This window comes from Corvus kubaryi, unplaced genomic scaffold (genome assembly GCF_017639235.1).
Source record: "Corvus kubaryi isolate FWS band 111438036 unplaced genomic scaffold, C.kubaryi_AGA036_p1.0 37391, whole genome shotgun sequence".
In the NCBI taxonomy this organism is placed as follows: Eukaryota; Metazoa; Chordata; class Aves; order Passeriformes; family Corvidae; genus Corvus; species Corvus kubaryi.
In genome coordinates this window covers 8888370-8909589 of record NW_024581130.1, presented here as the reverse complement: position 1 = coordinate 8909589, position 21220 = coordinate 8888370, and the positions used below count along the sequence as shown (strand labels likewise).

The 21220-nt window shown below is 37.3% G+C and overlaps 2 protein-coding genes and 1 long non-coding RNA gene across 12 annotated transcripts in view; 1 reads left to right on the top strand and 2 right to left on the bottom strand.

Annotated features, from left to right (window-relative positions):
- Positions 1 to 4820, bottom strand: part of STX19 (syntaxin 19) — a 10504-nt gene extending 5684 nt beyond the window's left edge. The window contains exon 1 of the mRNA XM_042037984.1: positions 4570 to 4820. The gene's annotated coding sequence lies outside the window, so the exon portion shown is untranslated. The remainder of the gene's footprint in view (positions 1 to 4569) is intronic.
- ARL13B (ADP ribosylation factor like GTPase 13B) overlaps positions 1 to 18577 on the top strand; it is a 34313-nt gene extending 15736 nt beyond the window's left edge. For 4 of the 10 annotated variants that reach the window (XM_042037979.1, XM_042037980.1, XM_042037978.1 and 1 more), the window contains 8 exons: positions 4743 to 4976; positions 7424 to 7529; positions 9837 to 10039; positions 11040 to 11133; positions 12237 to 12453; positions 12810 to 12926; positions 13379 to 13447; positions 16474 to 18577. In XM_042037979.1, coding sequence (XP_041893913.1) covers positions 4743 to 4976; positions 7424 to 7529; positions 9837 to 10039; positions 11040 to 11133; positions 12237 to 12453; positions 12810 to 12926; positions 13379 to 13447; positions 16474 to 16550 — 1117 coding nt within the window. In that variant the 3' untranslated portion in view covers positions 16551 to 18577. Of the gene's footprint in view, positions 1 to 4742; positions 4977 to 7423; positions 7530 to 9836; positions 10040 to 11039; positions 11134 to 12236; positions 12454 to 12809; positions 12927 to 13301; positions 13448 to 14174; positions 14219 to 16473 lie in introns of those variants that run through there. The other 6 variants (XM_042037983.1, XM_042037981.1, XM_042037977.1 and 3 more) reach the window with 5 other exon arrangements.
- The window catches only part of LOC121669271, a 3796-nt gene continuing 804 nt past the window's right edge, over positions 18229 to 21220 (bottom strand). Inside the window, exon 2 of the long non-coding RNA XR_006017679.1 lies at positions 18229 to 20833. This is a non-coding gene — a long non-coding RNA (uncharacterized LOC121669271). The remainder of the gene's footprint in view (positions 20834 to 21220) is intronic.

The following is a 21220-nucleotide window of genomic DNA, read 5'->3' as shown; positions in this document are numbered from 1 at the left end:
GTGTGGGTTTTTTTGGGTTTGGTTTTTTTTTTGTTTGGTTGGTTTTTTTTGTTTTGTTTTGTTTTTTTTTTTTTTTTGAATGACTGCACCAAAAATAAATGTGGGTTTGTTTTCCTGACCTGTAGCTGTGAGTCATTTAAGGGCACTGGGTAGACGATGCTTTCAGGCAACATGTCCCAAAGGAATTTCATGTTACATGTAATCCTAAACATTTCTTTTTATTAGTTTTTAAAATTGATTTCCAAGCTGCAGTGAAGTTACATTATAGCTCTATCCTGTGGTGCCAAGAAACCCATCTAACTTATTTCCAAGCACAATGGTAATGAGTAAACCTTCTGGAGTTTGATTACTGCTTAAGTGTCCTAAGTTAGCAACAAAAAATTAGTGAGAGACATGTACTGTTGAAATGCATGTAGTTTAAAATCCTAATAGTAGTCTTTGGGGAAAGCTGGTGTCTTGAGTGGAAATTCAGTTTGTGCTTTCTCATGTTCTCACACGAGAAGAAGAAACTTGTTTGGCAGTGTTATGGAATTTTGCCCTGTTACTCAAAGATGTATCTGAAGTAACAAAAGTAGGATATCTTGTTACAAGTTACATTCGTTTTCTCCTTTGTTTAAGACGTTTCCTTTATCTTGAATGCCTTGTAAACAAACGTGCTTAAACCAAGGATTATGAGATGCAAGGTGGTTGGATGAAAATATCCTCTTAAGCATGTCTGTCATAAGAGAAGTCCTTGGAAAAACATACTTAAAAATAGTTCTAAGTTCAAGTATGGGAGTGGTTCAACGAGATAATACCAAAGGCAGAGAGCTTGCCTTGCCTAAAAATATGCCACAGATGAGATGATAGTGCAAAATCAGTAATGGTTTCAGCAAAGGTGATGATCACAACATCTCTCTGGGCAACTTCTTCCAGATCCTCAGCACTCTCACAGTAAAGAATTTCTTCCTAACATGTGATGTAAATCTTCCCTCTTCCATTTGAAACACTTTGCCCTTGTCCTGTCACTGTCTACCTGTGTAAAAACTGCCACAAGACTTCCCAGGGAAACCGAAATTACCGGTGTGTAGAAGAACAGAAATGCTGCATTTGAAGTAAGGTAGCTTGGTAATTCTCTGATTAGTGTGAAATGGATCACAGGAGGTGGAGAAATGTGGATATTGAGTAAAAAAATCAAGAAATTCAAATGTAATAAAGCAAACCTGAGTATTCAGACAATTCATAAGGTGGGGAAGAATTAGGCCAAAGTTGCTGGAAAAGTGGAACCAAGTCATCCTGCTCTGGAGGTTTCCAACAGACATGGAGAGGGGGGAAACAGACTTAAAATAATTCAGGTGTTCTTGGGCCTTTGACCACAAATCTGTAACACAGTCATGTTGTAGGAGATGTAGCTGTCTTGTGTTGGTGTATTGCTATTTTATGAAGTATTTGGTTCAGAGATAGACACGATGAATCAGCTGCAAATCTGAGCTTGTTCCTTGGAGTTTTGAAATCTTTGTTATGGTTGTATGGCAGCAAATGAGGACTTGAGGAAAAGTATCACCAGCATTTCCATGTCTACAGACAGCAGTTCTCACATTCCTGCTGATACTTTGGATAATGGGAGGTGAGGATGCTTTTGCACTGACATATATCCCAGTGAGGTTGATGGACACTGCACCTCACTGACAAAACAATGATCTCACTCTGCCAGTCACTTAATCTGCAGCTAATTCTCTGTAATTGGTAAGAACTTCATGTTTTGATGGTGATTTTTTCACCTATTTAACCAGAGATTTACTGTCAGTAGTGCTCTTCAAGAGTCCTCACAAACCTAAAGATCACAGAAACCTAGAAAGAAAGTCATAATCTCCTCTGCCCAAAGATCACATCATTAAGGTCCAAATATTGATATATTTTAAAGAAGTATTTGAAAATAAAATAGGAGCAAGAGAAAGGGCTGCAACAGGATAGAGTACAGGTGGAATTGTTTCCATTTAATAGGGTATATAGTTTGAACTCATACTTAACAGCTTTGTATTGCTCTAAGTGGGTGGTGTGAGAGATTTGTCTTCCTGACAGTAGAACTGCAGACTGTAAATTTGTCCTGTGCAACATCCCACCTGCTTTACATTCCCATTTCGTCTCTGTCAGACCACAGAGCTGCCTATCACAGCCTTGGAACTCACCTGTGATAAATGTAAGGATTTTCAGGCAGGCTTTTTAAAAAAATATACAGGCAGTTTGACTATACTTAGTTTGCCTAGGGTTTGATAAATCAAAGTGAAATAGAGTATAAGAAAGCAATTAACTTTTTTTTTAATCTTGTCCAAAAATATATTGCTATATCATTTCTTGTTGTTTGTTTTGGAAATACACATCTGGAAGCTGGACATAACTTTCTTTGTGTGAGCTCAGACATCTTTGGCTGCAGCCTGTTTGACCAAGAGGTGTGATTGAACTGATAGCAGAGCAGAGTGTGTCAAGAAACGTTTTCAGTAAATAGGAATATGATTCAGACCTATGGTGAGAATGAGGCCACTTAACAAAATGAATCAAATTATAATTGCTGGTGTTCTTGTGAGCAGTTCAAAAGGTAATATGAGAATGAAGTTGCCTAGAAATACTGTAAACAGGAGGAGTTTAGAATCTTAGTTTTAACTGTTTTCTTATTTATATGTCACCTGGAGGAACTGTGCAGGGAAAATGTTCAATTAGAGAAATGTCTCCTATAGCTCCCTGAAGTTGCGTGAAAGCAGGCTGATAATCTTGTAGCACTTTATTCCCCATTTTTTCATTATAGTTTACCATAATATTCAAAGGATGGTTTTGCATGAGAATTGAAGGCATGAATTGAAATGAGTCCCTTTATTTGAGAAGGAGCCACGTGTCAACCATCAGAAGTTACTGATGGTTTGTAATTGTTGTCAGCAATCCAGAAGGGGCAGGGGCTTAAAATGCTAATGAAGAACTTGGTTGAAGGTCTGTTAACACCTTTTTGTAAGGCAATCTACAAAAAATCACCTGATAGAGCAGGTGATTCATCAGAACTTCATCAAGAGTGCTGTCAACGGGACACTTGAAACTGTTGTTTGTTAAAAGTATAAAGAATTCTGTTTTCCATGACTTCCTCAAAAACCTCGTGAAGTGCCAATAACTGAAGAAGGAACAAGCAAAACAAGCTGACAAGTGACTTATTTTTCCCTGTTTGTGGGTCAGGAGTTTGCCTTTCATGGATGTTAACATAAGCAAAACATAAAGAGATGAACAAGGTTTTTCATGCTGGATCTGCTGACGCCTCACTTCTGTGGAATAAAACATCCTTCTGATGGCTGTCCACAGGATTGCCCAAGAAAAAGGTTAATAGAGAGAGAAAAATTCCAAAGGGAAAAAAGGTAGAGCAGCATTTTCAAATAGAAGATTCACTGTAGGCTGAAGAATGTCATTGGTTTTCCCCCTTGTCTGTTTGTTGCTGTAACTTGACTGCTGTTAAATTCAAAGGTTCTGTCTTCATTTTCCCAGCCAATTCCATCCCTCAAAGCTATGGATTCTTGAAGTAGCCTTAAAGACTAATTCTTGATCTTGGGTAAACCATACTCATAAAGATTCATTGTCCTACAGTTGCTTTTAATCATGGTGGTAGTTCTGATGCTGTAATATTTTGACCTCAGGGGTGCTTTGCTCTTAATTAATTTTGATGGACACTATGTAGGTCTGACCCAAAATTTTGGGGTTATGATCACTGATTCTGATTAAATGTCACCCTAAAAGTAGCACATCTGAGACGTTTTTACAAATTTTGTATTGTAAAGTAAACTCTTAATACTGGTTTGGTTTTTGTTGTTTTTTTTTTTTTCTCCCCTCTTTGCTCAGAAATTGACATTTTATAAACAGGTCAAGGAACTTCCATAGCATTGAGACCTTGTTTTTCTCTGGCAGAAGTGGCTTCTAAGAGAAATATTGTCACTGAGCTGTAGGTGTCACTTGTGCCAATGCACACATAAGCTCCCTTTCCACATTGTTTCCCGTGACTTTTAAAGTTCAAAAGCTCTCCAGTTGCTTAGAAAAATCCTGCCTACTTTCACTTTATTTCTTGCATGAGGTAAGTTTGTTACACTAAGACAATTCAAATATACTTTATGTGAAATTGAAGTAAGCCAAGCATGATTTTATAGATGAAAGCTTCTTACTCAGCAAACTTAATATGATAAACTAACAGCCACTCCGCTGTGCTTTCAAGTATGTTTTGATATATACCTCCTACAGGTTTTTAAACATGAAAAATTGCTATATGTGAAGTTCACCTGACTTGGAAAATTAAATCAAGGTCTTTCTTTTAACATAACTGATGTATTCCCTAAAGAAGGGGTTTTTTTGCAAAAAACTTACCTCAAACCCTGGTGTTCCTGTGCATGAGCAGCAGAGCTGTGAGTCCATATTCACCCACAGCAATACCTAATTCTTTGCAAGATAGACATACATTATTTTTATGTCCTGACACTTAGGCACATTTCCATCCTAAACCCCACTACAAAGCCTTTTTCTGATATTTGCATATTTAGAAATATTAAGTAAGAGAAGGGTATTTACCTCTGAATCCTGTGCTGGTGGCCTTTGTTTTACCTTTTACAGAGGAACTCCTGAGGTTAAGCTTCAGTATAATCCCAAAAACATTTTTCCAGAATATTTCCCTAAGTAACGTGTCTTGAGTGACGTTCCATGAAGTATTTCCTTCATTCCTCCTGCTTCTAATTCTTATGTAGTTGTCCAAGTGTGATCATCCTGAGGAGTGGCAGAGTGAGAGAGAAACTGCCTTCTGCAACTGCAGGAGACAAGCAAATTGATTACTTACTGCTTGGGGAATCTGGTTGTGCCTGTTTGAAAGCCAGCCCTGCTGGGAGGCGGATCCCTCTGGAGTGCCCGGGAGCAGGAAGTGCCTTGGAGCAGCTCCCCTTAAAAGATGCAAGTGGAGCAGAGCCTGCCTTGGAAGCACAAGTGTAAGTGGAGGCTTTGCTGTCTTCTGCACCAAAGAATGAGGGAAAAGGAATTGAGGGTAGATGGATCTGTTCATGGGGGAAAAAAAGCCCCTGCAGAATAATGCCTTTTACTACAGTGTCTTAAAAATATTTGGACTCCGTTTAGAAGTTTGACCTAAAGTCTGAATTGGGCAGGAGATGGACCTCAGCAAAACCACTTCAGTTCCTGGGGAGCATTAGGCAGAGACAGCTGTTTGGATATGCTGCTTCTCCAGATACAGCACCTCAGCCATATTTTTGGAATGCAGTCAGTATTGCTGCAGAGAAGGTGGAAACTAATTGACCAGAAAGACAAATATGACACCTTTGAAGGTGTTAGAGGTTAAAAATCAGCTGCTACTGTGAGCTGTGGGATGTTAATGTCAAACTGCCGCTGAGCTATGCAGCTTACCAGCATTTCTTCTGCTTCAGCTGTGCTTTGTAGGCTGTGCAGAGCGAGAACGTCGGAAACAGTGCAGTTATTTAATCTTCAGGTGAGAGAGGAATAGGCTGTGGCAACAAACACTGCCAGAAATATTTCCTTCAATTAGATCTAGATGAATTGACAGCACCGCTGAGGAATGCCTTTTGAGACTAAGGGGCAGCACAGTAGGATTTTCAGACTGTAACAAAATAGGTTATGTGGGGGAGAAAAAACGTGGAGGTAATTGTTTCCGGTCTTTTAATTAGTTTTTGAATTTCATCTCAGTTTTTCACTGGTCTAGCTTTGGTTTCATAGCTAAATACTGAGAGGACAAGTCTTGTTCTAGCTGTTTGGTGAGAAGAAACAGTGCCAGAGTATCATAAACATATTTAAAATAAGATAGGTTCTGTAAATGCATTGAGCAGCAGTTTGGGAATCCCTGCACTAAATCATTCAAAGCACTGTGAAAGTTCTCTCTTCAAGGTAGTGGGAACTGATTATCAAGGAAGGGCAGAGAGAAGAGCTTTATGCTCTTTATAGCTCTGCAGGCCAATTCAGTAAATTGATTATCAGTAGGACATAGGGTTTTTTATCCCCAGGGTGTTGATAAATAAGTGAATGGTTTGGACCACAAGTGGTTAAGAATGATGACGATTCAGAGAGACTGGACATTTGAGAAGCTGCTTTTCTATGGTCTCCTTCATAAACAAATTCTTCTTGAGAAGAAAGATGAAAGATTAGATAATGAAATGTAGCTCATGAGGGTAGTGGTGACGAGGAATGTGGGGTTTTGAGCTGTAGATGCAACACAGCTTTTTTTCTAATGTTTTTGAAGCTAAAAAAATCTCTTGGGAGTAAAATACTTAAGAATTGAAGCTCCCATACTGGAATTCTAGAGAATAGGAAGAATAAGGTCTTAGATCAAATTAAAGTGCTGACGAGTTCTGCTAACTATGGGGTGAATTCTTACCGCTGTTCTTTCCCACCAAGGAGTTAACATAAATACAAAGTACAAGCTTTGGTCTAACATTCCCTAAAAGCCATTTGAGTTAATGATAATTACTTGAGATTTCAGGAGGAAGACTATGGAATCTGGTTCCAAAACCTTCTGCCACTGAGCTCATGGAAACCACATATTTGTCTTCTTATCCAGAAAATTGAATCAGAGTTCACATGTCATTGAAATATTGCTAAATTTCGGAGCAATGTTATTTGAGAGTGCAATTTCTTTATTAGAGAGAAGCAAGTACAGATTTCATATTTTCTAATGCTATGCAGCACTTAGCTTGGATTATTACTGTTGTAGAAAGTGCAAAATAAAGTTGGATTGTATTTTTACACTCCTAAATGAATGTCTGTCTTCTAGAGTCCTCTTTCCTACCATAAATAAGTGACAAGACAATGATCTTCATCTTACAGAGTACTTCTTCTGTAAGCTTTGTGGGGGTGTTTTTGCTTTCCTCTGTTTAATAAAGTATGTTTATTAGAGCCATTCATGCAAGTTCCTCTCTCCACACTTCAAGTTTTACTTAGGAAGAGCAAGCTCAAAACACTGGCATCAGAGAGAAGTACTGGGCAGTAGGCAGAGCTGAGATGATCCTGAAGCACTTGTACACAGGGAAAAGCTCACGGTTTGGAAAGTTGCAAAACTGTGAACGTTCATCCAGAGACTCCAGCAGATTGTGATGTGTTGCTTTAGATGTAAAACAGGATGGTCTTTTATGTCCATTTTCTTAACTGTAAATATGATTTCTTTGTCTAAAATAAATTATTTCTAATTATTAAATTATTACTAAGCATCTTAGTGATTATCTAATGTTAGTATCTGATGAAAATGGTGCATAGACTAACATGCTTATTAAGTAGAAAAAATAATTAAAGCTGAAACAAGGCATTTTATCTTTTCTTTCTCTTCTCCCTACTTTTGTTACAAACTCAGCTTTTGGAGATGTGAGAGTCTCTCTTGTGTCAGGATGCTGAGTGTTTCTTTTGATCTTTCCTCTAGGCTGGCAAATAAGCAGGACAGAGAAGGAGCTCTGTCAGAAGCAGATGTAATCGAGTCCTTATCTCTGGAAAAGCTGGTTAATGAACACAAGTGTCTCTGTCAAATTGTAAGTAGATTTCAAGATGCTGTATTTTCTCATGTCTGTGTAAAGCTTCCATTAAGGTAGGAAATTGTGCTACATTGTATAAAACTGAAATTTAGACGGAGTAGTCACTGTCCTGTTAAGAAAAAATGCAGCAGGAAATCATTGTGGGGGGAGCCAACCCAGAAATCTTCATGAAAGCTACTTAATATTGGTCAATATTTCAGATAATTTATCCAAATCAGTAGTCCCTGAAATTTTTCTTTAACCCTTTGTTTTAATCTACCAGTGTCTTAGGTAGGGCTTTACTTCCACAATCTTTTTATGATGGCAATAAGAAACATTTTGAAAGATAATGAGAGTTATGCTGTTATTAACCAAAAGAAGGAGGCAGTTTTGTAAACCATTTCAGTATTTGGTATTTGGGTTTTGAAATTTAAATAATAATTTTAATTCATTAGGGAGATTTGCAATACTACCTGTTGCTATTATTTTCTTTAGGAAGCTGAGTTATAAAAGGGCATAGCTCTGTTTATTATGTCATGATTCTCTGAGTGCTTTTCTTCAGTTAGTGCACTTTGCACTATGCACATGTAGTAATCATAAAAATCAAAATTGCAAGTTCATCCTTGTTTTTTTCCAAGGAACTTCTGTGCCAAAAATATTTTCTTGAAAAATATTATCAGTAAAAAAAGACCTGAAAGATATTAGTGTATTCCAATGCTTCTGAATTGCTTCATTGCTGACATATGCCAGTAAAATGCTGTTCTTGTTCGTTATTTATATCTTGTGTGTAATTAGGAAAGGAGCCAGATCACAGAGTCTTCAGACTGTTTCATACTCAAATGGGCACCTTCTTCACCAGGCTCTTTAAAGATAAACATGGTCCCAAACTGCTTCAGTAGGATGACTCCTGGGGTCTGTTTAAACAGAGCCATTGTGAAACAAGATAGAAAGTTAGGCAAGGACCAAAAAACTTTTTGTTTCTTCTTATTCTTTTAGTTCATTTTCCACTGGATCTTTAAACTTCCCCACAAAGTATTAAAGTAAATAGAAGGAGTAATTTGTCTTGCTGTTGGACAGTGTCAGTGAGAATGACCTTCCTCTTTTTCTTATTTAATATGTCTGTATATTCCATATTTCTGAATTTTTATGTTTTATAACCAAACTGCAGCAACAGTAATCTTGGTGCAAACTGAGAAGAACATTTCCCCAGTTCTGGCCAGTGTTTTATCTTAGTTTTCTGAGAGAAACAAGTTATATACATCTTCTATACATCTCCTTCCTTGGTAGGTTCTGCTGGAGGGTATTGCAGTGTTCCCTAGTGAAAAGCACTCATAGTTGAACCTTAATTTAAACATAACTGGTCAGAATTTTTTTTTCTGTTGTAAATTGTACATTCCATATCTGACTGTGGTGCCATTTAAATGCTTGTCAGATGAAGAGAGAGCACTGAGTTTTTCAGATGTTAGTGTTGGATAGTTGGTCTTTTTTAATCTTTATTCATAAACACAAATCCTGAACATGATCAGTGTGAAATATTATCTCTACATGTCAAATACATAGCTGGATCTATTCAATTATTATTCAGGGAATGTTTTAAAACATACAGAGCTCCAAAACATTCTGGAAAACAGTTTTCAAGAGATCTTCAGAGAACATCTTTTCCATGTTCCAAGCTTGAATCAAGCCCTGTATCTTTCATCCCAAGTAAAGCCCATTGTTTTTGTCTTCCTGACATGAAAAATGAGAAAATCATTATTTTCCTATTTGCAGTTTCACCTAATGTTTTTGAAGGCTATTATCCTGTCTCCCTGAAGTGTTTTAATCTCAGGGGAACCATTCTTGGTCCTTTAATGTTTTCTTACGAGATGTATTTTCCTAACTATTTCATAACTATTGTCATAACTATTTTCTCAATGAGCTTTGCACTTCTCTTCCAACAGATTTGCTTAGGTCATGTTTCTCTCCTGTGCTGCTGAGAGTATAATGACAAAAAGTTTTACGCCAGTCGAGGTACAATGCCTGTTCTGATGTAAAAAATTGAATTGGTTTGACGACTTTTCTGACAAATTCACAGGAGATTTTATTTATCCCCGAGGTGCTTATGAACATGGTGAATTTTTTTTCATGAACTGAAGCAAAGCTGATTCTCTTTCGTATCAGATTTTTCCATTTTGATTGTAAATATGGACTATTTATAACCCACATTTCTCAGTGTTTTACAAGCTTCACAGTAAACAGTAATTGTTCAACTGATTTCTTGTTTCCAGTCAAGGGATGTGGTCTGAACTGCAAATATTTTTTCTCTCCTTCTCTGTATATTTACAGGAACCTTGCTCAGCGATCATGGGCTGTGGGAAAAAAATTGATAAATCAATAAAAAAGGGGTTATTTTGGCTTCTCCATATCATAGCGAAAGATTTTGATGCCTTAAATGAGCGCATCCAGAGGGACACTACGGAGCAAAAAGCACTTGAGGAACAGAAGAAACTGGAACGAGCTGAGCGAGTCAGGAGGATACGGGAAGAGAGGTATTTTGTGTGTGATTCTTACTCCATCCCTTGCTTCCTTCTCTAAGATATTTGGTCCATTCCTGTACATAGATCTTATGGGAACCAAGCTGTCCAGGGTTTAAAGCTTACAAGCTAAGAGTCTTCCTTGAAGTTTTTGCCTCTTCATCCCCTTCATTTGATTTGCTGCATGCTGGAAATGTACTGTGAATGAGAATTGCAAGGTAGTTGAGGAATAAAGTTGGCCTTACTAATATAACTTCACAGAAGATTGACCTAAAAAATAATTCCTGTGATTTAATCTGAAGTTACCTTCTAAAATAAAGTATTAAGTTAGACTCTGTAACCCATATGGGAATATCAAAGACTAGATATGAAAATTTATTCAACACTATGCTTAATAAACTTCAGGATATCCAACAGCTGAGGCATGAAGGAACTAAAGATGATGCAGTGAGGGGAAGCAGGGCAAGTGATTTATTACCCCCCTTCAAAGCCCTTTCTGGTCTTGAGGAGCCTGCTGTGGTTCCTGTGAAAGACTGATGTGAATAATTTTACTGGGGCATTCTTAAAATATTTGCTGAGCACCCCTGTCCTCTGCCTTATATAGGCAGAGAATTTTGAGTCTCAGTTACTGTGAGAAGTAGCTGGGAAGTGTCTTGGACTACACTCTGTTTTGGTTTAAATAAGCACATAAATTACTGAAGTACATTTTAAACAGTTGGAACTTGACATGGTCTTCAGATATAGTTCACGAATTTATAAAAAAATTGGTTTGCTTCCTAATCTGCCTCATGTCTCTGCACACACAAAACCTCCTGACCACGTTGGATTGTGTTGTGTTTATGCCACACTGAGAGGTATAGTGGGGAGGACTGACATTGTTCTCTATAAAATTTATGGCTTCTTCATAATTCTTTATTCATTCTGCCTCTTTTCCCTCACTCCTGTTCCCAAAAAACCCCACAAAACCAAACACCAAAACCACTGAAACAACATAAACCCAACAACAATGCCAAAGGGAAAAAGAAGAAGGAAATGTACCTGAGGAAGAAGACCCTGAGCCTGGGAAATGTGGAAACCCCTTCCAGCCTATATCTGCTGTAATCTCTGAGGTAGGAGTGTGTGTGGAAATCTGGATCTGTTTAGAACCAGCACTAACAAGTGTCTGAGAAGTGATGAGAAAAACGATCATTTAAGAGTTGTTCTAAGTCTGTCTGCACAGCACTTTTTAAATTTTTATTTTAATCTTAGCAGCCTTGTTTTGTGTGCATTGAATCAATGTTTTCATGATAAGAAAACCCCTATTATTGATTGGGGAACAAAAGTTTTGTAGACACAGTGAAATAAATGTAAACACATGACTGAAAACATTTCCTAATTAAACTCTTGGGGATTCAGAAGTGGAAAATATTCAAGGTCTATTCGTTTCTTCTAAAGTGTTTGTGATGTGGTGAGGCATACCAAATCTCCCTGACTTCTTCAGCTATTCAGATTTGTGAGCATAACCTCTTTTCAGTTGAAAACAGACTCTTGAGAATTTTTATTAATTTTGAAATATGAAAATCACATTCATTTATTAAAGCTTCCTTAACCTGCGTTTCTGAGTTCGTATTTTTTTATTCAGTTGCCTGGAGATAACACAATCTAAAGAACCACGTAGACTTTTCCAGCAAGTAATTCAAACATTTGCTTTTCCCCAAGACAAAAGCACCCATATCCACAGAACGTGTCAAGGCAGCTATGTGCACAGTAATCCATTTTAGTAATAACATCAAAAGCAAGAAAATAAAGGGGCAGCTGTGAGTATTGCAGAGATGGTAATTCAGTGATACAGAATTGTGAAGCAGCCTGTCACTGAGGTTCTGTGACACAATAGGTATTTATCCAAACTGGGGTGGCATTTTCTGGAGGCTAAAAAAAAAGTAATTGAGGAGGAAGAAAGTAGAAGGTTGTTTTGTTTATTTTAATAGGACCAAAAATAAAACAAGAAAACTGGCATTAATTCCTAATATCTTTTTGTTGTTAATTTCCCCTCCCTTCCTCTGGATAGGATATTGGAAATCTAATTTCTTCATCTATTTGAAAATAATGCTACGCAGTATATAGGACATAAAAATATTTTAGAAATATTTTCATTTTTTAAGAACCTTCCTGTCTTATTAGTCAGTTTACAGCATTAGAAGTAATTTTAAAAAAATCTTGTCCATTTTGTTAGAATGAAAAACAGCTGGAAAAGGAAAAGAAGAGGCAAAAGTTGGAGACTGAAAAGGCTACAATTGTCTTGAAATCCCAGCCGGAGCAGGACCACTTATCAAGTAGCAGTAGCCAAAACACGAATGACAGCAGGCTGGAAAGGTGCAACTCTACAACTGCCCAGCTTTTGCAGCATGCAGAAGAGAGTGACCAACAAGCCTCAGAATGCCTTGACTCAGGTAAAACTGCTGCCTTTTAATGTCATTCAGTGGGATTTTTCACACGCTTCTTCCTTCTGTTTGTATTATATGTCATTATACCACACATCAATGTCGCGTATTGAAAACACAAAAATGCAGGAATAGGTTATATAAGCTGAATTTCTTCATGGAAATGTAGAGTTTGCATATATTTTATGCCCACAGTTTATTTTCTGTAGCAAAATGTTGTGTGACTTACATTTCCCATAATTTTGTGTCTAAGTTTGGACTGAAAACTCTGATGTATCTCCTCAACAATTGTATTAGAATCTGATCTAGGGTATTACCTAAATATAACTGTGTGATCTGTGATGTTTTATTTCTGTTGAATATAGATAACAGTAAGAAAAAAAGTAAAAAACCAAAATTAAAAAGGGGACACAGAGTAGAACCTGTTAATGCAGAGGACTCTCTTCCCAAGAACCCTACACCACCACCAGCTCTTCCACCAGGTAAGTGTAAAAACAGTAATTTATGTCTCAATTTGTGGTTGGTAATCCTTTAAAAGTCTCACTTGTGAATGATGAAACTGGGCTGGTCCTCATACAGAGAGGAGCTACTAAACCTTCCTCTATAGAAGATCTTTGATGCAGTTCCCCACTTCATGGTATGAACTTCCAGCAGTATTGATTTGGCCTATTCCATGGGGGAAGACATTATTCTCCCAAAAAAAAAGAGCCAGAACCTTGATTACTCACTGAAGTGATGAAAAATATCAATACTTTTTAAGGTAATTCAGTTTATTTTTGAAGTATTTCATCATTCTTCACTGTGGATGCAATGTAGTGCATAGCTTGGGCATTTCTAATTGCTTTGATTTCTCCCAGAGAAATGTGGCTTCTGCACAGCTCAGAATAATCCAGTGAAGTCATGGAATGCTCTGACAGTCTTTGTTTTCCTTTAGTTGGATGGGGAACTCCCAAACTTAATAGACTTCGAAAACTTGAGCCTCTTGGTGAAACACATCATCCTGGTAATTTGAAGTATTTGGGATTTTGTACCTTTTTAAACCATGCTCCATTGTCCATTCACTTCTACATTCATTTCATTCTTCGTCTGTTTTTCATTTCTAAATTCCAATTTTCATTGACCAAAAAGCTTTCCCTTTTGCTTAGTAGAAAGCATCTTTTTGATTTTTCAAGTCTGATTTTTTTATTAGGGAAAAAAAATGAGTTCTCTTAAATTCCCTTACATAGTTTAAAGTGGCATGGGATATCAGAAGTTGTGAATGATCTGAAGTTATTTGCACCTAAAAATCATTCAGGGCTATATAACAAAGAATAATGGGACCAGGTACTTTAAGAGTCCAAATGTACTGCATTTAAAATTAATATTTTTAATTTAATACCAAGGTGTAGTAGGCAGAGTCTTGATTTCTTGCTTCAATAATGACTATATTCTATTTTTGGAAGATCATGGAAGACTGTTTTTCATATGCTGATATTTCATTTTTTCCTGAGTTTGAGATGATAGCTTCTTAATTTTTCTTACTTTTTTTTTTTTCACATTTTGAAAAGTGATTTGGAGATATCTGAAACACAAGAACAAGGAGCTTTTCTGCCAAAGAATCAAAAGATGCCTGAAGGCAAAATAAAATTTCTAAACCCAAAATATTTATTTCTCACAGGAATTAAATTCATGTGCTTAAAATGTGATTTGTAATCTTAATCATAAACCCCTCTTGCTCTTTTTTTTTAAAGGCAAATAGAGAGAAGGCGGCAAGAAAGGAAAGCCAGATGAAGAGGTAGGGAGGGGAAGAAAAGGAACTCAGTTTTTATCTGTGCCTCAGGGAGGTGTTGCATTCTATAGGAAGAGTATGGGTGGGACAAAGAGGAAAAAGCCCTGCTTGAGCTAGGTGTTAATTTGTAACAGAAGTACAATTATTAAATAATTTTGGAAGCTAACAATAGCAGTTATCTCTTGACCAGAGGTGTAAGAGTCAACTTGAAGTTGCAGCCGAATTCAAGGCATTCCCTGCTCTGTGTGAAATTTATCCTTTTTTTCAGGAATTTTGAACCACTCACAAGATTCACACTTGAAAATCCTAGCAAGAAAACACCTATTAGGAAACCACTATTTATAAATGAAAAAAAGCTCTTCACATACATAGCCCAGCACTGTCAAACCTTTAGCTAGGTCCTGATTTCCAAGAGCTGTAGTTATAACTTTAGAAAGTTATAGCTTGCAAAGTAAATGCCATGCATAAATAGTCCCAAAATTTTGGTTTCTGCACAGTATTACTGTCATCCAAAACTATATTGCAGTGCAGCCTTGGCTACAGCAACATACAAATTTTTTGCTTAAAGCAGCTGTGGGGTTTTTAACTCTGTCAATTTGTGATCCATAGAATCTGAGAATTATTGAGATTGGAAAGGACCCTTAAGATCCCTGAGTGCCACTGTTAACCCAGCACTGCCAAGTCCATCTTGCACTGACGGGAACTTCCCATCACACAACAGCATTTTTCAATGAATTCTTACATATTTTGCACACTGAGAATCTGCTCCTGACTGGAAACTCATTAGAGTTTCCCTAAGACCAGTGGAGCCTACCTTTGATTCCTTTTTTTACAATAATTCCTGAATTGAATCTTTCTGAAAATCAACTTCTTTTTGGTTGTCCCTTCAGCAGAGAAATAAATTAGTGTTGATTTCTTTTTTCTTCCCCCAGCTTTGCCCAAAATTCAAAGGTGGGTTTAAAAGGTTTCTCAGACATTCAAACTTTGTATTTATGTACTTATATTCACTGAAGACTGCAAATTTTCCAGTCATAGTAATAATTTTGGCACAAAACAAGGTGATGAATGTCTGTTTATTGTCAGTGGAGGATCCATCTGCAAGAATGACAAACCTCTTTCAGGATAGGAGGTAAAATTCTCTGCCAGCTCTAAAGTGCTCTGCCAGACCTCAAGAAACTGGAGACTAAAACTATCCTTTGGACAGATTTTCATTGACCTTACAATTGTTGCAGTTTTCTTGCTGCTGCAACTAGTGCTATTGAAATCAAAATATCAAAATATTTACAACAATAATATAAAAGTGTTCTCATTTTGCTGATTAAATGTAAGGATAACTAAAACTTTGACCGTACAGCCAGGTCCACATAGAGTAGTGTAATGCAGTTTGTTTGTGAGCCCATGCACTTCTAACCAAAGTTACTGCATCTGTAGAACAAGTGGGATATATTCTTGGGAAATGATGATTTATTAAAGCTGAATTTTATGTTGGCAGGCCATCAAGGCTTTGTTGGGGAAGAGGTGGTCTGTATAAAAAAAATTGAGATTTGAATGCTTCAAAAAGCTGCTTTTATTTTTTTCTTGATTTCCACCTGTTTCCTCTTACCATCTTCCATACTGTTCTGCTTGTGAAGTGCTTTGCATGTCCCAGTCTGCATGGGTTTTTTATTTTACATCAATTACAAATGTTTGAGAACACTTTTATGCTCTTCTGATGTACTTACTAACTTTGTCTTGTACAATTTTACCACTTTAAATTCCTTTATTGATGAAAGGAAATGTTGCAATTTTATCTAAAAAATCTGAAATAATTCTTTTAGAAAGTTATTTCTGCTTGCAAGATAAATGCCATGCATAAATGTTCCAAAATTTTGGATTCTGCACAGTATTACTGTCCTCCAAAACTATATTGCGGTGCAACCTTGGTTGCAGCAACATACAAATTTCAATGCTTCATTTCTTCAGTTGTTATTTGTATTAGATTTCTCCTTTCCTGTTTTTAGGGATGTTTACAGATCCCCTTTGGGCTTCATCTTGCAAATGCTGATGCATGTATACCAAAATGTAATTAAACCCTCGTTTGGCCAATCCATCTCTAGACATTAATTAGCACTAGGTTTGAAAGTTTGCTTGGAGGAATTAGCTCTAAAATCATAGAGTACCTGGCTTTCATTAAGGAAGCAAGAATTTAGTAAACATTATTTAAGCCAGGAAGGTGGTAGGTGACAGATTGATGTTTTTCTGCTCTGGAATTTCTTCCACAGATTTCTATGGAAAGCCTCTGCCCCCGCTGACTCTACGCCAAAGACCCAACAGTGATACCCATGATGTCATTGCTTAACTGGAGCACAAAGAGACTTTTAAAAACAATAATTTTAAAATCCTAACATTTTTTTACCCTTGAAGGAAAATTTTTAAAATGACACTTTCTCAGCGTGTGACAACTAAACATGGAGTTCATCCTGTTGTCCTTAGGTGGTCAGACTTTATCATTTACTTTTCACATCACCAGCTCTTCTTCAGGATTTATTTGGTTTACTTGTGAAAAGACATGGCTGAAAACCTGAAGAAAAACACCTTCAAGATCCCGTAATACTGGATTGTACATTCCCACCAAGACCTTTCTCCAGGTGCTGTGCAGGTGTTGGTATTTTTTCAGGGAGTAAATGATTCTAAAGCATTTTGTAAGATTCCTGTATGATAGGGTGAATATAGAAAGGTTAAACAAATATTGAATATATTTTTCTACCTTTTTATAAAATGAGTTGAAAGTCTGAGTGGAGCTGTGTATCTACTACCAATAAAATGATACCAAGGGAGCATTAGTCAAGTGCATAAAAATAAAGTGTGTTTTACTCTTACGTTTCTCTTACAGTACCAATACCTTTGCTTAGGTATTACATGACATATTTCATATTTCTGGCAATCTGAAGCAGGGGGTAAGATAGAAAAATTTAAAATAAATACATTTTATACAAAATAATACTATTTGAACTGTCTGGAAGTTTTTCTTATCTGTTGTTTTCTTGGTTTTGTTAACTGAGTTTGACATAGGTAATAAATTCTGTGGAAAAAGAGAGTTGAATACTGTATTGTCTACTACAACAAATGAGAAAATTGCACATAGTGGGAAATTTGCACTAATTAAATCCCGATTTTGATGGGAAACTGAATCAGCCAGTATGCAGATGACCTCCCACAGTTTTTAATCTCAATAATACTAAAATACCATCTTGCAAACTAAAGAAATGCTGGGTTTTTAAGGATTTATATAACACTTCCATAGAATGAGTTGAAAACCACATACAAGTGATACCTGAACAAGAGTTACAATTTGTTATATTCCTATTTAAATGTTTTACTGTTACCTTGCACACAAGCAGTGGTGTACTTGTAAAGGTTCATTGTTCTGCCACTTAATGACAGATGGGATGAAGCCCCCATTCCCAGGGGCTTTTTGGAGAAGCAGTAGTTGATAATTTTATATGATGCTCTGTCTTCAGTAATGTGGTTTTACCAAAGGAGTTTACATGTTGAAACAATGTGGTGTATTACGTGTTCAGCATTTTGCTATTGGAAGTCTTTGCCATATGCCCCTTGCAGCATGGAGTTGCACAAACATCTGGCATACTAAAATGAAATAATTAAGATTTTTAAAGAGTAGGGTGGAATCTCTCTTATGGGTACTAAGTTTGGAAGAGGTGGAGAAGTTTATTCCTCTTAAGTTTGTTAGTTTAGAGAAAGGATGAAACAATTTCTGTGTGACTACCAGCATGAGAATACTTTTGTTGTATTCTAATACTGTAACATGATTCAGTTGAATTATCCTCAGGATTTGGTCATTCTCCCTTCAGACAACACAATTCTAAGTGGAGGGGAGGTTGCACAAAAATGTATATATACAATCTCAACCTTACTCTCATTAGCTCTGTTACCACTTAAGTTTTTGGCTTTAAGGCTCTACTTTTGCAGACTTAATTTTTTACAGCTTCAATTTCTAGGAATGTATTACCCTTTTGTTTTCTCTCTTCCCTAAAATAAATTAATGGAAGTGTTTATTAAAAGCAAAGCTAAATACTGCTGTGGTAACGAAATTTGAGAAACTAAAATGTTGATGCTTATATATGAACTGTGTGTTCTGTGTGCTGTGTGTGTGGATACATGTACCATTTTTGATTTTTGCTTTTAAAATAAATGTTACCAGTATGTGACCAAAGTACTCAAAAACATTTTATAAGTTTTTGTTTTATTAATATGCTTTGTAATTATTTACTATGGTGGGTTTTTTTCAGTAATTTATACTGCCATGACTTTTTATTTGCTCAAGATGACATTAACGTATAGAATAAAACTAATGCAAAGCATCAACATGTTTCCTGTATTACCATACATTTACGATTTTTTGGAAGTAAATAGAGACATAAATATTTAAGGACTGCAAGTCTCACTTTGCTAAAATGTATACTATAGAGACCTAGAATCTTTGCATATTTTTGCAGGAGCAAGATGATCAAATTTAGAATATACTGATAGATAAGTCAGGTGTAGATGTATGCATATAAAATGCTTAGATAGTGTACTTAATATTTGAGAGATGATAAGTTGTGCATCTGTAAATAGAGAGCACAAATTCTATTTTGCAGACTTTTGTCATCAATAACCACTTTCAAAATGTCTCTCTGCATTCAGGCAAGAGTATTTCTACTTAAATACAGGAGTGGTAAGAACACAGAAATTCACTGGTTAAGCAGAGCATTTTGTATTATCTATGTGTAACATTTTAAATATATTTTAGGCAAAATATTTTAAAGGTAAGTTAAAAGTACCTTCTAAGAAGGAATAGTAATGTTCATGAACTGAATTAATGTCAAAGAGAATCAGTGCTTCAAAATAAGTTGTTCAGGTTGTCTTCCCTTTTAGTTACATCCTAGAATCCACAGAAATACCTTATTCATAGATTTAAAGGTTTTAAAAAATCAAAATTATTAAAAATAGACATATTTGGTATCCATTAGGTCTCTAGTGTGAAATTGGAAAGGATTGATGGACAGTAACAAAGTAAGCAGCACAGATTTTTTTTTTTCCCCTTTAAATATTCAAGCAATATTTTTTTCAGTAATATATTGTAGTATTTTAGTGGAAAGTTTAGTGCTGTAACTGCAGGATGCTACCCAATGACTTTGCCTTCATGTTGGCTTCCTGGCTCCTGGGATTCATTCAGTTTGAAATACTTTACTATTTTGAATAGAACACATCCACCAGTATTTCAGTAGATGCATTTGTAAATTGAATAAATAATTGAGCCTATTGTGAGTGTAATTAGAGACAAGTTGATCTGCAGCAGCCCATGAGAGAGATCAAGTTGCAGTTGCATTTTTGCTGTTTGCAGTTTGGCTGTGATGGTGTTGCTGATGAGCTGATTAACTGGAGTCTTCTCTCTGCTTCTGGTGCAAATCTGGTTTCAGACACAGTAACATATAGTGGAATATAACCACAGATTTAGGGGAAGGTGACTCATTCAGCAGACCTTTTTGTTTTATTGGTACAGTAAAATTCAGTTCTTGTATATATTTTCTTGTATGGTACTGGCTTTGGCACAATTATAACCAGAGAGAACTACTTTTTATAGCAGTTTTGTCCTGTATTGGTTGGAAAAACTCATTTATCAAAAAGACTTTCAGGTTTCTTTCACATTTGAGATGCACGAGGTCTCCATTTTGCCTCCAGGCCCTTTATCACAACCCTGATTGAAACATGCTTTCAAGCGTGTTACTAATCTGCATGAGGTGAGCAGAAATGCTCTTAGTCTTCATTAGCTGGTGCCTGAAACTCAAATATTTATCTATACGATAGCACTCCTGCCTTTACCTTTGCACCCCTTTCCAGTCTGGATTCCAGAGGCCAGGTTCAGCTTGCAGAAGCTTCAATTAAAACTACTCTTAAACAAGGTTGCTGCTTCCACAGGCTTGCTCTTTGTGAAGAGTTGGCAAATGCTGATGGGCTCCAAAGGGAGGGTATGTGGGGATTTGGTTTGCTTTGCTAGGACACAGTGATTGCAGCAGGAGACAGCCAACAGAGCAGGATGCCCTTCCTTGGAGGAGCAGTTTGCAGGTCTCAGGTTCTGTCCAGATGAAGGGATCAGATGAGATGGTCCGGGCACATCAGCAACCCTCAGCTTTTAGTGCTGCTAAACCAGTGACAGCTGAACTGGACTACAGTGGTCCTCCTACTTTCCATTCCCAGAGAATGGTTTGTCTGAAACTGTGTGTTGAGAGATTTCTGTGAGAATTCTCAGGCCTCCAGTAATTTTCATGGCAGTAGCAGCAGGTTAAGCCGGAGCTGATCTCTGGTGTGGTTCAGATGAGCTGAGTAGCAGCTCCGAAGCCTGGGCCAGATAGGAATAAAGGGCTGGTGCCAAGGCACAAGCAGAGACCTGACGGTGAGGGGGGTGTAGATGCCATCAGTCCCTCCCCCAGGCGCTGGGATGAGGATTAGTTTTGTAAATTGAGTGAGATAAACTAGATATAGATTAATTGAGAGCCCAGGTGCCGCCTAATGCTGGTTTGTCTACTGGTGAACCAGAGGAGTCAGGATGGCAAGTCGGCCTCCCACGGTTAAAAAAACCTAAAAAACAACAACAACAACAACAAAACCCAAACAAACAAACGAAAAACACCAACCAAGGTTAAAAATTAGGAAGACTTTTTTTTACTGTGAGGGTAGTGAGACACGGGCGCAGGGTCCCCAGGAAAGTTGTGCGATGCCCCAAAAGTGGCAGTGTTCAAAGCCAGGCTGGATGGGGACTTGAGCATCCTCTAGGGCCTTGTGTCCCCACTGCTGGCCGAGGGTGTTGGGACAAGCTCATCTTTCAGGTCCGCTCCAAGCCCTTAACGTTCTATGGTGCTGTGAAGACCTCCCACTCCCAGCCGTGCACGGCGGCAGCGCCGGGAACGAGAGCGGGCGGGGCCGGGCCGTGGCGCTGCCGCCCCGCCCCGGGGAGTTCGGGCCATG